The sequence below is a fragment of the Macadamia integrifolia genome, chromosome 10 (assembly GCF_013358625.1).
Source record: "Macadamia integrifolia cultivar HAES 741 chromosome 10, SCU_Mint_v3, whole genome shotgun sequence".
NCBI lineage: Eukaryota > Viridiplantae > Streptophyta > Magnoliopsida > Proteales > Proteaceae > Macadamia > Macadamia integrifolia.
Window position 1 is genome coordinate 6,131,158 of NC_056566.1, and position 16,352 is coordinate 6,147,509.

A 16,352-nucleotide genomic window follows, 5' to 3' on the forward strand; every position below is an offset into this window, starting at 1 on the left:
TCTCCGAGTTCTTTGCTAGTGGTTGTCTTCCTGTTGAATTAAATAAAACTCTTATATGTCTCATTCCTAAGGTGACTAAACGGCAGACCAATTTCGACCTATTAGTCTTTGCAACGTGGTCTTCAAGGTTATTACAAAATTGGTTGTTGATCGCCTACATGGAGCTTTGCATGATATCATTGCACCAAATCAATCTGTTTTTATACCTTCACCCCTTATTTCTGATAACATCTTAATTGCACATGAGATGTTCCATTACATAAAAAAGCAGAAGAACGGCAAGGCGAATTTTCTAGCTCTCAAGTTTGACATGCAAAAGACTTATGATAGATTGGAGTGGGAATTTATTGAAGGTATGCTATTGAAGTTGGGTTTCTATCCATTTTGGGTTCAATTGGTGATGACCTGTATCAAATCAGTATCTTATAATCTTCTTATTAATGGATGTATTAAAGGTTCTATCTCACCGACTCGGGGTATTCGTCAAGGAGATCCCATGTCCCCTGCTATATTTATTTTATATTCATAGGCTTTGACATCTGTTATCGATCATGCAATTGAACTTGGTAGTCTTCATGGAATTAGAGTTCGGCATCGTGGGTCTCCTATCACTCATTTACTATTCACCGATGATTGCTTTCTATCCTCGGAGGTAAAACTAAATGAGGTTACTTCTCTCAAACAGTGTTTGGATTTATATTGCAAAGTTACTAGATAATCTATAAATCTTAAAAAATCCAGTCTCACCTTCAGCCCCAATACTCATGTGAAATTTAAACGGTGGTTTTCAAAGGTATTGAAGGTGCCATGTGAGGATGGGCCATCGAAATACCTAGGTGTACCAACAGACTTTGGGGCATCAAAGAAGGCTTTATTTGATGATGTGAAGGAGAGGTCTTTAAAGAAGTTGCAAAGTTGGAAGAGAAACTTATTATCACATGCTGGCAAGGATGTGCTCTTAAAGTCTGCAACAACCCCGATGTCCAATTTTGCGGGTTCTCATTTTAAGTTGCCAGCTTCTTTTCATGATTCTATAAGGAAGGCAGCCTCACATTTCTTTTGGAGAGACTCTTGAGAAGGACACCAACATACATTGGGTGTCATGGTCAAGACTTTGTCGACCAAAGGTGAAGGGAGGATTGGGTTTCAAGGATGCTAGATTACAAAACAAAGCTTTGCTTGCAAAAGTAGCTTGGTGGTTATGGTCGTCACCGGAATCCCATTGGGCATCCTTTATGAAATCCATTTATTTCCCATCTACAGATTTCCTTGGTGGTAGGTTGGGAAATAAGCCATCTTGGGGATGGCGTAGTTTGCGAAAAGGAATAAAGGTTCTCAAAGGGGGATTGATATGGCAAATAGGAAATGGGGAGAATATCACTATGTGGATGGATAATTGGCTGCCATCTTTACCACATCATAGGATTCAGCAAGCAAAGCCAGCCAATTGTAATTGAGAGTATGTCTCTGATCTCATTGATCCCGTTTCCAGATGTTGAAGAAGTGACTTACTACATCAGTTTTTTCAACAGCCGATGCAAGAAGCTATATTGAACATCTCCCTTAGTCTTTTTCCTGGTGAAGACAAACAAGTATGGGATAAAAATCGTCTGCAATTCCTTATCCGTGCAATACCGTGCAATACCCCATTCAGATGGTGACACGTGACTAAAGTGATTTGAATGGCTCAGATTAATCTTGCATTGATCCAACTTCAACTCACTGGTTTGGAGTTGGATCAATATAGGATTAATCTGAGCCGTTCAAACCACTTTGTCCACATGTCACCCTTTTAAGGGGGTATTGTACAGAATTGTACAAGATTAGAATTGCAGACGATTTTTATCCACTAGTATGGGGACCAGCCAAGAATGGCTTGTTTTATGTCAAATTAGCATATTATATGCTCTTTAATGCCCAATATTATGAGCTTGCTGCAGGTGCTTCTTCATCGCATACCCATCAATGGGATCAGATCTAAGATTCTGTGTGGAAGAGGATTTGGGCTGTGCATACTCTCCCAAAGATTTAAGTTCTTTTTTTAGAGAGTATGTGCTTAAGGTGTTGCATCCATCGGGAGAAGGATTACTATCAAGGAAAGTACCAATCGACCCTTCTTGTTCTTATTGTGGAGCTGGAATTGAATAAACAAGTCATATTTTGTTAGATTGTGAGTTTGGTTGATTAGTATGGTTCGGAAGCAGAGTCTATCTTACTCTCCTCCTACAGATCAAGTTCTTTTGTTTTCAGATTGGTTTGGTAGCTGGGAGCCTCTATTCAGATCAGATAAAAAGCTAGCTCGTGAATCCCTCTCGAGAGCATCTTCTTTGTGTTGGTATATGTAGCGTGCAAGAAATGATCACAAGAGGTTATTCAAGTTGGCAAATAAGGCTTTTCAAGAATATACTGCTGCAAATCAAGGTTATTACCATTCCCAACCGAACCAGACATCCTCTTCAAATCTTTCAAATGATAGATGGAAGGCTCCTCCACCTGGCTTTGTTAAAGTTAGTTGTGATGCGGCATTATCACAACGAACTACAAAAGGGGGTTTGGGGTTGATTTTTCGTGATCCCAGGGGCTGCCAAGTTAAGGCTTTGTCCATCCCACAACATTTTACTACTGCTGTTCATGGAGAAGCTCTTGCCATTCGTGCAGCCTTGTCTTATGCATTGACCTTAGGCTATTCCCAGTTGTTGATCGAATTCGACACCGCTTCATCCAATATCAAGACAAGGTTCCACCATTAGAGGCAACAACTGTAATTAGTGATATTAGGCAACTTAGTGCTTCTTTTGTTTCACTTTCGTTTTCTTACATTCCATGGGATCTGAACAGGATAGCAGATACCCTGGCCCGAAAGGCACCATCTATCATGTGTTTGACAGATTGGCTACATTCCATTCCTTGGCTGGACAGTCTTTGTATGTCTGATGCCATTGGTTGTACACATGTTTCTTAGTAATCTACATTTTCACCAAAAAAAAAAAACGTGAGTATCAAAGTCTTGGGTTCAAGTGGTTACCTCTTTGTTCAGCTGGCGCAGTGTCTAGAAGGTGTGGTGGCCTTGCAGGCCGGACCCCTTTCACACGTGCCTATGGTAGCTCTATGCTATTGCCTTCTAGCAGTTTCTTGTGGGTTGTCATAACTTGTATCGTCTATGGGTCTAGTACCCAGGTTTCAACAAACGAGTGTTGGCTAAGACCGAGTGGTTTCACCGCTTGAACGAAAGTTATTATCAATAATACATGAATATATAAATAATATTCGGAAAACAAGGAATAATAACAGCTAAACATTTTTTTATCAATACTAACCAGTTCTAAAAATTCAAAATTCATAATAATTTTTATTCAGTTTAGTTGGTTTTGGTTTCTTATTGGTTATTCGGTTTGACCTAATGGTCTAACTAATCCGTAATCTAACTGATCAATTATCTAAACCTTTTCATTGGTAAATCCCAGGAAATGCTATACTTTTTTAGCATTGAAATTGGTACTTCTTTAAAAAAAAATATGAAGACCAAAACGAAGACAATTAAATGGTTGTTTTTTTTTTTTTTTTTTTTTCAATTTATTCGGTTGGTTCCAGTTTTAGTTTTCAATCCTGGTTCACAATTGATACCCTTATTTGTGACTCCAAGACTCATGGTTAAAATTTATCTTCCCCATGAGTGAAGAGAATCCAACCATTGATGTGTCATTTTTTCACTTTATCCTTCTATTGTACGAAATTCAAAATGTCCAATTAGAAGTCATGGATTCAAATGTTTTATTTCCACCATGAGTGAAAGAAATGTTAGGTACTTGGATAGAACTCATTATAAAAAGCTCGCTGGTAAGGACATGTTAGATCAGGCTACTCACTTCTCACACTAGGTTCCCACACCTTACCTCTATAAGACCTTGATTGATTCTGATACCATTTGTCAAAGTTAAAACTCATCTTTAAAAAGTAATCGTCAAGGAAAAGATGCTGAAGTATATATAAGAAAAATTAATATTTCCGCCATCTGTGTGGAACCCCAACAAAAAAAAATTAGCCTTGTGATTTCCCCCCGTCACATTGATTTGTAAACATTTGAGGGCTCTACCAAAAACACAAGGGAAAAAGACATTTGATGGCTTGCTTTGGCCCCCAAGATTCTGATACGGTTTCCTACTTTGCTCTCCCTGCGAAAATGCTCTAAAGATGTACATTAGGCAATCTTTACCATAGAATGTCAAATTGATTGTGTTTTACCGTGAACCGTCAAATTCTGTATATAAAAACCCTTTTTTTCAGGTTTAAAACGAGAAAGTGAAAAAGTGAAAACCCTGCGTCTCCCTCCGAAGGACCCGCAAAAGCGTATCGAGGCATTTAGCAGAAAACCGCTAAACGTGGAGGCGGAAAGATTTATAAGGTTGAAGTTCAAAAAGAGTGACAGGTCTGGCCATCCCTGGGCAGCCAAGAAGCAAGGATTCTAGTCAAGAAGCTCTGAAAATCTGTTTTGATCTTTCTCATCTACTGTAATCAATCACTATTTCTTCAGTGAAGATCAAAGATATGACTGAGGTTAGTGTGCAAAGTGTGCAAAGTGTGCAAACAGGTTCAATTCAAAACCCTAGAATCACTTGGGAAGGTTGTAGCGTCTTGCTTGACATCAATGATGGAGACCGTCTCGTCTTTGCTCGTCTTTCTGCTGGCTCGTAAGTCTATATGCTTTCCGAAATTCTTGGTATGTGCTCATCTGTTAACAGTCATTTAAGTAACAATTGATGCTTAAAAGCATTAAATGTTGGATTGCAGGAATGTGAAAATTGGGAATGTGAAATGCTCTCTTCAGCCTCTCATTGGTTGTCCTTTCGGTTCTTTGTTTCAAGTAGAAAGTGGGTCGAAAGGGCCGTATCTGTCTCGTGTTATTGCACCTGCTGAAGGTCAGTATGGTATTCTGATTCCATTGTCAATTCGTTCTCAATCCACTACTTCTTGAAGTCGTAGTTTTGAAAACATAAATGGAAAAGATTCAAATAGCCACGTTTTTTAACTCTCATATACTACATTTAGTTGTAGATTTGCTATAAGATTGGCACGGCAGGCTGTTGCAGAAAGCATGATTACGACTTGTGCGGGAGGGGTTTGGCATGCTAGTACTTTCGTGTTATTGTTTGATTGGGTGTGTGTGTCTGGTGGCTGTGGGCTTTGTCTTTGTTTCTATCTACATCTTTGAACTATTTCCTATCTTGTTATATAACTCAGTTTGCACTTTTCAAAACATGAGTCTCCTTGAAACTAAACCCCCCCTGAAAATATTCTGCATTTTTCGTGATTTTCATTGAAAATATGTTCCCATTGATACATTATTTATGCCAACATTTGTCCAAGGACATTCAGTCGCTTGTTTTTTGATTTTCTTTCTTAGTTGGAGTTTATTCTTCTTCTATTATGTCACTATTTCAATGTTCGACCACCATTTTGAAACATAAACTGTGTACCCACTTTATATGGAGTTTTGTCCAACTTAATTCTCTGATTGTCTATGCACCAGTTTAAACACAATTACTATTGGTTCATCATGAGTGTAAATCTTATCTTTATTATTGAACTTAATGAACCGAAATGCTCATTGAAATCCTGGTTACAAAATTACAATTGAGAACATCAAGTAGCCGTTATTACAAGTAAGTATGATTCGATCCTGGGTTCAATAACTCTAAGAATGGGTTTGCTATGGGCCACAATAATGAGAATTATTTAGTTGAAGAATGTAATTGAATATTCGTGAATAAGTTGAAGTTTAGGGCCTTCGAATAAAAGGGAAACATCAACCACAGACGTATCAATAATTAAAGTCGAAGGAAAGGGATTTTTTGGAATTTTAAAATAGAGAATGTAATGGAAGAACGAAACGAATTTAAGAAGAAGGGCTCACCTGTAATTAAGAGAAAGTGGTCTTAGTAGTACATAAGAAGAAGATACCTTCTTCTTCCTCATGTTTGGCAGAGTAAACCATAGGTAACTGGCTATGTTTTAGGCGGTGGGATCCTCTCAAATTAGCATGGATTGAACAGAGATTTCAAGGTGAGATTCCTATCCTGCAATCTTTTAAACCCCAAGCACCAGTGATCAAATGATCAATACAGCAATCCAAGGATCAATAGTATTTCCTTGGTCACATACCCATGACTGACAGCCGTGAAGGTAGCTCAAATCCAACTTTCATTCAATTCAATAATCTGAATGTTATCGAAACCCAAAACAGAATTTGACTCTAAATTGGACTCAAATCTTCTAATCAATAAAGAAAGAAAATTCAAATCACAAAATAACCCAAAGAAATGAATTCCCACACCCTATGTTTATCTGCATCAACTCTCTCGCTCTTAGAAATTGAATTTGTCGAGTTAGATTGAGAACCCTAGATTTCCTTGTAATGAATTCAACGATGAGGTGAAACATTTCTTGGGGATGATGTTCGGACTTAACTTCATGAGTCGGGAGAGTAGTTTAGCTCGTAGTTGGAGGAGGAAAGAAATGTCTTTGTCGAGGCATTTCTATCGACGCATGAGGCAACATTAGAAACATATGCCCTCTTTGTTTTACCTTGATGGCGTTCCGTGCATCATTGTAGAGAACACTAGTCTTATGCTACCATAGTTGCCTAAGAGAACATCACAATGTGCTAGGGGCCTACTAGGTAAGGCATCTAGCATTGAAGTGACCCAAATTATAGATTAACACACTTTCTCTTTCGTTTGGCCTAAAACCTTGCATATAAATTTTCTTGAAAGGCTACTTCTGTGGGAGGTTAAGTGCTTGAACTAGGAAAGGCCCGACTGAGAAACTATCATTCGTCAACCTTTGTCCAAGCAACTGGCTTTGATCAAAAGCTTAGTTTGGATCGAAAATACACTTCCACTTAGTTTTTTCTTGGCCTTTCGCACTCTCTAGCTGTGATTATGACAGCAACTATCGAATCTTGGATCTGATTGGGAACCATGGTCCATGAGATTACCTCATCCTAGTGCCTTGTGGAACTCCCGTAGGTCTACGTAGATGAGGTTGGCTTCCGTTCCCATATCGACAAGTGTATGCACTATGATGGGATCCTCATCATAAAGTAGAGTAACATTAGCGAAGAAAGTAATACTACCTGTGTCAGCTTCAACATCATCATCATGACCATCATTGCGGTCATCATTTGGATCAGGAGGATAACCCTTATAAACTTACTTGTCATCATTTTCCAATAGTTGCTCAACCATAGCTAGAGGACGGGTAATTTTGGGACACTCGTTACCAAGTGGCATTTTGCATTGCAATTGCAGCACATAGTATTCTTTAGCCACTCACTACCTTTGGAGGCCTCTGGCTTCTTTTTATCAGCCTTACGGGGCTCAACTTAACTTTCTTCAGTCCTGGGTGTAGGTTGAAGAAGTCTTGATCATACCCTAATAACTGTACTTTTCTTTGGTGATATTGGCATGTGCAATTGCCACATTAACGAAGTCCTTATTAGCATCCTTTTACCAGATCTCTATATTCAGCCCACTGATGTACCTCATTATCTGTTATTGATCGGTCTCGTGGAGTTGGCACTTACGACAATTTGTGGAATTCCATGGTACAAGTATCCACATTTGTATTACCTTGGTGGGAGTTGACCATCTTGTGCAATGGCATCTTTTAAAATTAAAAGGAACAAAGTTTTCATTCATTATTTGCTTCATAACCTCCTAATTTGTTACTGGTCTCAGACTCCCAGTCACCTAATAGGTCTCTGGTGTAGCATGTCAGCCCACCACGAACAAGCATAACAAGTGGATTTAGTGAGGATGATCTTGCATTTCCTTTCATTTGGAAAGGACTTGTTAGTGAAAATCCTCTTGACGTTAGTTAACTAGTCTAGAAAATCCTCAGGTCTCTTCTTATTATCGAACTCTTGAACCTTGACCTTGATGCTGTAATCCCTATCTAGAATTGTCATATGACATCTTGTGGATTAACTAGCTCGGGTTGCTGTCTTGGAGGCGTATTCACAATCCGTAGAGTACCAAATTATGGAACTTGTGTAGATGATCTTGGTTACTCTCTTTTTGGTTCTCTTCATAAAGGTAAGAGTCTTAGTGAGAGTTGCACAAGAATTTCTTGCAACGCTAGCAATTGATGCAATCATCGATTCATAGTTGGCACGGCACCAAGGTGAACCAAGGCGTTGGAGGGCTGACTAAGCGGGTAGTCGGCAAGGCTAACCATGGCGTTGGATGGTTGCATAAGTGCTTAGGTGACAAGTTGCCTGCCTTAAGGCGAACAAGGCGCCTAAGGCAACCAAGTGTTATTTTTTATTTTCCATCTTTTCTAACATTATGTTACATATACTTTGTATCATAAAAAATCAACATTAAGCCACATCAAATCATAAAAAATCAATATTTAGAGAAATGCTCTTGTTCTATAATAAGTTTGATTGGTCAAATGATTTTATTTTTACATGAGACTTTTTGCATTATGTACAACAGAAAATCAGCTTTCCAATAAGTCTAAGATTACTTAAATCTGAGTTGTAATGACGAAGTTACGTTCCAATGAAACTTATTTTAAAGTGTGCGAATGCTGTTAAAATCGCCTGAATGAAAATAATTTATGGACATAAAAAAAAAGATTATTTTACTGGACTTTTGGTTTTAGCAATGTTTTACCATGGTAAGATTTATAAAATTTTCAGAATTGAGAAAAACTCTAGCATTTGAAAGCTGAAATCGCCCGTACCACAAAAAATCATGTTTTTGTTCTTAGGACTGGGGGGTTGATTTTTAAACTTTTTTTGTTAGATTCAATAGGGGGTATTTGCTTATTTATGAATAATATCTTTCGTAAATCTTATAAAAACATTTACTTAGATGATATTTGGCATAAATAAGTGCTCAAAACATAAGGCGATATCCGCCTAGGCCCTAGGCAAATCGCCTAGTTGCCAAGGCGCCGCCTTGCCAACTATCCTGGGGTTCAATAAAGTTTTCTGTGGGCCCACAACAATGAGAAATATTCAATTTAAGAATATAATGACAGATTTATAAATAAGTTGGAGTTCAGGGCCTCTGAATAAAAGGAAACAACAATATGGACTTATTGATAATTAAAGTCGAAAGGAAAGGGATTTTAGAATTTCAGACAAAGAACAGAATAGTGAAACAAATTTAAGAATGGCTCCCTTAATTAAAAGAAATTGGGTCTTAGTAGCATATAAGAATAAGAAGATCTCTTTGCCTTCTTTGCAACTTGCATAGTAAACCAGCAGTAACTGGCTACATTTAAGGTGGTGGAATCCTCCCAAATTAGCATGGATCAAACAGAGATTCCTATCCTGCAACCCACCCTCTAAACCGCAAGCAACAATTGTTCAAATTCAGCAGCCCAAAGATTAATAGTATTTCCCTGGTTACTGACCCACTCCACAGCTGTGAAGGTGGCTCAAACCCAACTTTCACTCGATTCAATAATCTGAATGTTACGATGGTTACATGATAGTATATATATATATATATATATATATAGCCTCAAACAATCTTAATTCTTATTGAAACCAAACCAGAATTCGACACTAAATTGGACTTAATCTCCTAATCGATAATGAAAGAAATTTCAAACTACAAAAAAACCCAAATAAATAAATTCCTATACCCTACGTTTAACAGCATCAAGGTATTGGTCTTTGAACCATGTTACAAATGCGCTTCTTCTTCTTTTCTTCTTCTTTTTATTTTATTTTATTTTTTTGAAATTGGAAGTATTCCATATAAATGGAAGTAGCTATTTATGTCATTATATGTCGAAGGAATTTTTTTTTTTTTTAAACTTATTTTTCCAAATTCTTTTCTTAAACTGTTCAGATCATATTCCATTTTAGGAAACTAGGTTCTGGAAAAACTTCGCAATTTTTTTGGACAGATTAGAATTGTTCTCCATTTTCTGTTCATCGGCAATATAGATAAGGTTCTGATAGATAACAGGAAAGATACATGAAGAAAAATGTTCTGACCTTTTTTCATGTCTTCAGCATTGTGTGTTTAACTCAGATGTCATTGATGATCATAATTTGAATACTTTTTCTCAGAGCTGGTTTTTTTGAGTGGTTGCCACTAATTTCCGTGGAAAAGTATTTAGGGCTACAGATTTCTCTGATTTTATCAACTATTGCTATTTTCTTTTTCAACAATACATTGCTTCCCCTGTCCCAACTGAAAAAAGGCAAATTATTATTGTCACAAGGGTCTGTTATTTTTCCAAATGTCACAAGACAGATGTTTATTCTGCCACGTGGACAGATGATGTGTCCATTCCGACTGTTGGATAGAGAGGACATGGTCTAGATTAGCCATGTATCAAATTTCAGAGTCTATTTCAATCAATACCCTCTTTTGTGTTGGCATACATCCCGTGTATGTTCGCGCATGTGTACCAGTAATCTAGACATTTCTGTGCACTCTCCCAAATCTGAGTGGGAATAGATGTTTAAGATTTAAAAAAACATAAAAATGGATGGCACAGATTTGTCTTGTGATTTTTGGAAACATCACCTTCTGTTGTTACCATGGATAACCACCCCACCAAAAAAGTTAAAAAAAAAAAAAAAAAAAAAAAAAGAAGAAGAAAAGAAAAAGAAAAGAAAAGTAGAGACAGAAAAATGAAAATCCACAGTTCCACACCTGTTCTGATTTTTCTTTCTGTGCAGGTGATCTTCAAGAAAAAGGTGATTGCCTATTGAAAGACGAGTCCAGAGATAATAGATCATTAGTTGATGATAATAAAGCCCAAAGTCTTTCTGGTGAAGATATAGAGGCATTGCGGAGGTTAGGAAAACCCAACCATTTTAATACTTACCTTTGCCCAATTTTCCTAAAAGCTGTGGAGCACTGGTTTAGCAAAATCCTCATCTAACCATGGGATGTAATTTTTCTATGGATTTATTGGCATGGAAACTTTTGTTGCTTGTAAATGGTTATTGTAAATGTGTTGCTGTTCTGCCTGTTCACATTGTTGCTAATGCCTGTTAGTTTGAATGCAGAGATGGTGCAACGGGTGATCAGATAGTTGAAGCATTAATAGCTAACAGCTCAACATTTGAGAAGAAAACTTTGTTTTCACAAGTGAGTCCTAGTTTATTTCATTTCAAAACTCAGATTTATTTTGAAATTGTGCTGAGTTTGACTTCATCTGCAGGAGAAATATAGACTTAAGAAACAAAAGAAATATGCTCCTAGAGTGTTAGTGAGGCGACCTTTTGCTCGAAGGTAACATATGAATTTCACTTTCTCAGTTTGGAGTATTTACTAAAAAAAAAAAAAGCCTGTCTTGCACTAATGCCAAGTGGCAGCTTTTAGAGTTTCAAAAGGACCTTTGAATTATATTACCCTACCGCTATCACAAGCACTTCCTTTATATTTCTCTTCTTATCCGGTTTCCACCATGAGCTCTAGTAGGCTAGTACTATTGCAGCAGTCGTCAGAATAAGGAATGACTTGCTCATAGATATTGCCATTTTATATAGTTTCATATTGATCTTTTCCAATTTTCAGGATTGAATGCATACATGGCCTTGATGGTCTGGGCTGAAGTCATGTATCCTGTATTTAGATCTGCCATTTATTATCATGGTCAAATTCAGAAACTATTACCTTTTAAACTACTTGAATCCTAGATAGCATCCATTCTTCCTTTGAAGTTTCACTTCCTCAACCGTTTGCTTTGCAAGCTTCTCACCCATTTAGGGGCTTTATGTTGCACGAGAGATTTCCTTCTCATTGGCTTTGTCATTGGTCTTTGTTGCACATGACCAAGCCATCTCCTTTGATACCTGATCGAGTATTGTATCCCATTATTCATCTGATATGTTACATCTCACTTTTTATTTGTATCTTCAATCCACTGCTTTGCAGCCTGCTTCACCCTTCTAAAACCTGCATTCTTCTCCTGTAGTGCTTCTTCCAAATCTTTGTAATTGACTATTTGTTTTAATCATCTGTTGTTTCTGCCTCACAGGTTCCTTTGGATGTTCTATTTCTAATTTCTGGTGTCCTAGTCCATTAGCTTATATATGTTCTTATTCTGTTTCATTTAACAAAGTTGTTCTTGTTGCCATCCTACAAGTTCCCTCAAACAGTCATATCTGGTTGACTAGTTCAATTGCCAACTTTTAATTCTATGGGTAATGTCTGGCTCAATCATAGTTGTCCCGGTGTCTAGGTGACCCAAGGTGTTGGAGAGGGAGGTTAGACCTAGCCCCAACCTTGCTTCAGAAATCGTTGTTTCTAGGCAAGGCTGAGATTTTCAAGCGAGGTTCGTTGGGTGACACCAACAAGGCTACCAAGGCTCTCGCCTAGGAGACCAAGGTGACCGAAGCGAGCAAGGTGACCAAGACACCTGGACGCCTAGGTGATGCCTTGACAACTATGGGCTCAGTCTCTCCAAAATTATTGATAACAGAATGAATTGACAGAGATGATTGTTTTGGGGTATCTTCCTACCATGTCCTGTGACAAACCACAACATGTATATTGTATACTTCAATGCTTTATATTTGATTGTATGGATCGGAAGGGCAGGTCATTTATGCCCAGTCACCTTTCTTTGAAGCAAAATTGAGTTCTTTGTTTTTCTTGGTCTTGGTTGACATATGTTGACAATTCATCTGACATGTTTACAACTTTACATGACCACAACAAACCCATTGTCCACCAAGACTCTGATGATAAATTGATAATGCTATTGACATGACAAATAGTTGCTGAATTTATTATCAAAGACATGCCTCCATTTATTCTGTCTTGATGCGGCATGTCCCTTTCCTCCTTTTTATTTTTTGTTATAAGCATAGTTGTCACGGCGTCAAATCGATCCAAGGCGGTGGAGGGGTGGCTAATCGATTTGGCGATTAATCGCCCATTTTGGCGTTGCCATGGCGGTCAAATCGCCCGTGTGTCATTTTTTATTTTTTCTATTTTCTAAAATTATTTAATATGCTACTTTTTTATTTTTCCTATTTTTTAAAGTTATTTAGCATGCTACAAGCCTAGAATATATACCCTATAACATATAAAACAAACATTAAGTAACATCAAATCATCAAAAAAATCAACATAGCCATATCATGTCATCAAAAATCAACATAAATTATTGACTTATACAATTATACATCAATTCATCACTCATCAACATAGTTGTCACGTGTGGCATAGGGACAAACAATCAAGGAGCATTCTTTTGATTACTAAATATAGGGGAAAATGAAGCTTGAAAGTAAAAAATCAACATGTACATCACACAAAAGTAAAAAGTAAAAGGCTAACCTGTGATTGAAGCTTGAAAGTAATGATTGGAAGTGAGTGAGCAACCTGAACAAAGTAAAAGGTATATATGTCAATATATCATGTATGAATGACAGAATGAGAAATATATATTTGGAAACCAAAAAATAGAATCATTAGATCAAATGATGAGATAAGTGGCTAACCTGTTAAGCTATTAGTGACTTACTGAAGCAATAAAGCTTGATAGCAAATGAACTCAACATAAAAAAAAAACTTAACTAATCATCCAAGTTCAAAGTTTAAAGTTTAAACAATATATAAAATCCAAACACTCAAACAGTCAAACACAAATAACTTAATCATCATAATCATCCGACAAATCAGCAGATGGCAGATTCCTTTGTTGTCCACTAGAAACATTTGCATTTTCACCAAAGTTATCTATGACATCCAAGTCATCATTCACATCATCCTCTTCTTCCAAATCTTCTTCCCTATCTGATTCTGATGACTCCCCAACAGCCCTCCCTCTACCACGGCGTGTGTAGCACAAATTTCCTCTAGAGGTTGATGATTGAGCTCTCCTGGGTCGATTGGGCCCCTCCATTGTTGCCCCCATTGCTCTACCAGCAACGTCCCATGTGAGATCAGCATCGGAATGGACTACATCATCCACTTGCTCGCCAATCATCCACTCACTACTCCAATCCAGTTCATCAAGCACAAGTGGATCATAATTTCTGTTGAGGAGACGTCTTTCTTGAAACCTTTCTTCTAGGCGGCGATTGTATTGAACATAGACTAGATCATTCAAACGTTGATGTTCCAGCCTATTCCTCTTCTTGGTATGAATCTGAATTCATAAACAATAGAGAACAACAAACAAAGTTATTGTTCCAAAAATAAAAAGTCTAAAATATGAAATAGAGACTTGAACCCAGCTACTTACAAACTCAAATGTGCTCCAGTTGCGCTCGCAACCAGAAGAGGAGCAACAAAGCCCTAGAATACGTCTTGCAATCTTTGAAAGCTCAAAAGCATGACCTCCAAATGAACCCCACCAATTAACTATAAAAAATAAATATATATAAAAATAGTTAGATTGATATTTAATATATCACACAAGCAAAACAACTAAACATTAAACAATGAACTCTACTTACTAGGACTCATGGTTGCCCGTGATCTAATTGCCATATCCGAGGCAAAACCACCTCGAGAATATCTATACAAAGTGGCTTGAGTATTTATCTTGTCTTGTAAAGCTGGTTCATGTATTATTCTTTCAATGGCTTCATTAAATGCAAGCTGTAGAGAAGATATAATTTGGTAGCCACCATCATCACCTTCCTTATAAGAAAAAAATTTGCCAGGATTAAGAAATAGTGCTGCTCCATACAAAGGACGCCCCATCTGAATCTCCCAATGCCTATTAACAATATCCAACAATTTCTTGTATTGCCTTTCTTTATCTCTAAAATTTTCTTTTATTTTCTTTTTTGCCTCATCCATGGCAAATTGAACCTCAGGCATAGAAGGCCTCTCATCACCATCCACAATCCTCAAGACAGTAAGAAGTGGCTTTGAAGCTCTAAGACAATTTTCCACACCATTCCAAAATGCTACCGCAACCACCGTCTCAACCACTTTCTTCCCAGCTTCGGTCTTTGCCAAATTAGAACTAGTCCATTCTTCAGAAATAAACAAATGTCTCAAGTCATCTCTATGTTTTAACAAGCTTTGAAGTGTCAGAAATGTAGTTGCAAATCTAGTAGCTGCTGTCCTCACAAGATCCCTCCCATTTGTTCTAGCCCTCATTGCATCAAGAATGCGTGTGTGCCTGTAGATGAAGTTGGTTACTTTTTTTGCCTTACTTATCACAGTCCTATTAGAATTCAAGAATCCTATTTCCTCCAACATCAGGTCAATGCAATGCGCTGCACAAGGAGTCCAATACAGCTTGTCCTCTTCTGCATCAGCATTGTACCGGCTAATTTATAAGCCGATGCATTATCTGACACAACTTGCACAACATAGTCCTCACCAATTTCTTGAACTTTGTTGTCAATCAATTCAAACAACTTCTCTGCAGTTTGAGATATACTAGATGCATCAACAGATTCCATGAAATAAGTCCCCTCTCGACAGTTAACGAGGAAATTAATTAAATGCCTTCCTCTTTATCAGTCCGCCCACCAGTCATTAGAGTGCACCCATACTGCTTCCAATACTCTTCATATTTATTCTTCATCTCTGCAGTTCTATCCTTTGCTGCCTTTAACAATGGCACTCTCACTTCATGATAACTTGGGGGCTTATATCCTGACCCGTACTGTGCAATAGATTCTACCATCACCTCAAACCTCCTTGACTTAAGAGCATTGAATGGAATACCACACTGATAAACCCAGTCAACAATGTGATTATCAACTCTCTTTTTTTCTTCCGCTGATCTAAACCGGTTCTCTATAGTAGTCTGAGTACTACCTTTAAGATGCCTCTCAGCAACCACTTGCTCAGGAGTCCGTCTAACATGAGCATCCATGGGGCCCCTTACTTGTGGTTGAATGACTACTTTCTTTTTCTTAGCAAATGTCCCAGAGCTAGGAATAAGTCTAGAGGTTGTAGAAGGAGTCCTACTAGACTGTCTTTGACCTTCAACTTCTATATCAACATCAGCACCAACACCAGCACCAGCACCAGCACCAACACCAGCACCAACATCAGCATCAACATCAACATCAACATCATCATCATCCAAAATATCTTGCATCCTTTTCTTCTTATTGCGCATAAGAGCTGCATTCATCTCTGTAGCAATCGCTACAGTTGTCTTGGTACACTTAGCAACATCTCCATATCCACCCACCAAATGTTGCTTTAACCTTTTAATTCCACACTTGAGGTTTTCCACAAAGAGTGCATTTAACAAGGTTCTTGTCTGACAGGTCAGGCCAATACCCATACTTCCACCCAGGGTCATTTGATTTGGCCTTCCTGGTTGGGTCTTTGGATGGATCATATGCAGCCGTGCTTATATTATCAACCCCACTACTACCAGGTCCA

The 16,352-nt window shown here is 37.8% G+C and overlaps 1 protein-coding gene across 1 annotated transcript in view; it reads left to right on the forward strand.

The window, feature by feature from the left end:
• Positions 1–4,282: 4,282 nt before the first annotated feature.
• LOC122091595 (tRNA (adenine(58)-N(1))-methyltransferase non-catalytic subunit trm6) overlaps positions 4,283–16,352 on the forward strand; it is a 27,230-nt gene continuing 15,160 nt past the window's right edge. Inside the window, exons 1-6 of the mRNA XM_042661611.1 lie at positions 4,283–4,688; positions 4,789–4,916; positions 10,712–10,829; positions 11,045–11,126; positions 11,200–11,270; positions 11,556–11,581. Of these exons, the coding sequence (XP_042517545.1) occupies positions 4,546–4,688; positions 4,789–4,916; positions 10,712–10,829; positions 11,045–11,126; positions 11,200–11,270; positions 11,556–11,581 (568 nt within the window). The 5' untranslated portion in view covers positions 4,283–4,545. The remainder of the gene's footprint in view (positions 4,689–4,788; positions 4,917–10,711; positions 10,830–11,044; positions 11,127–11,199; positions 11,271–11,555; positions 11,582–16,352) is intronic.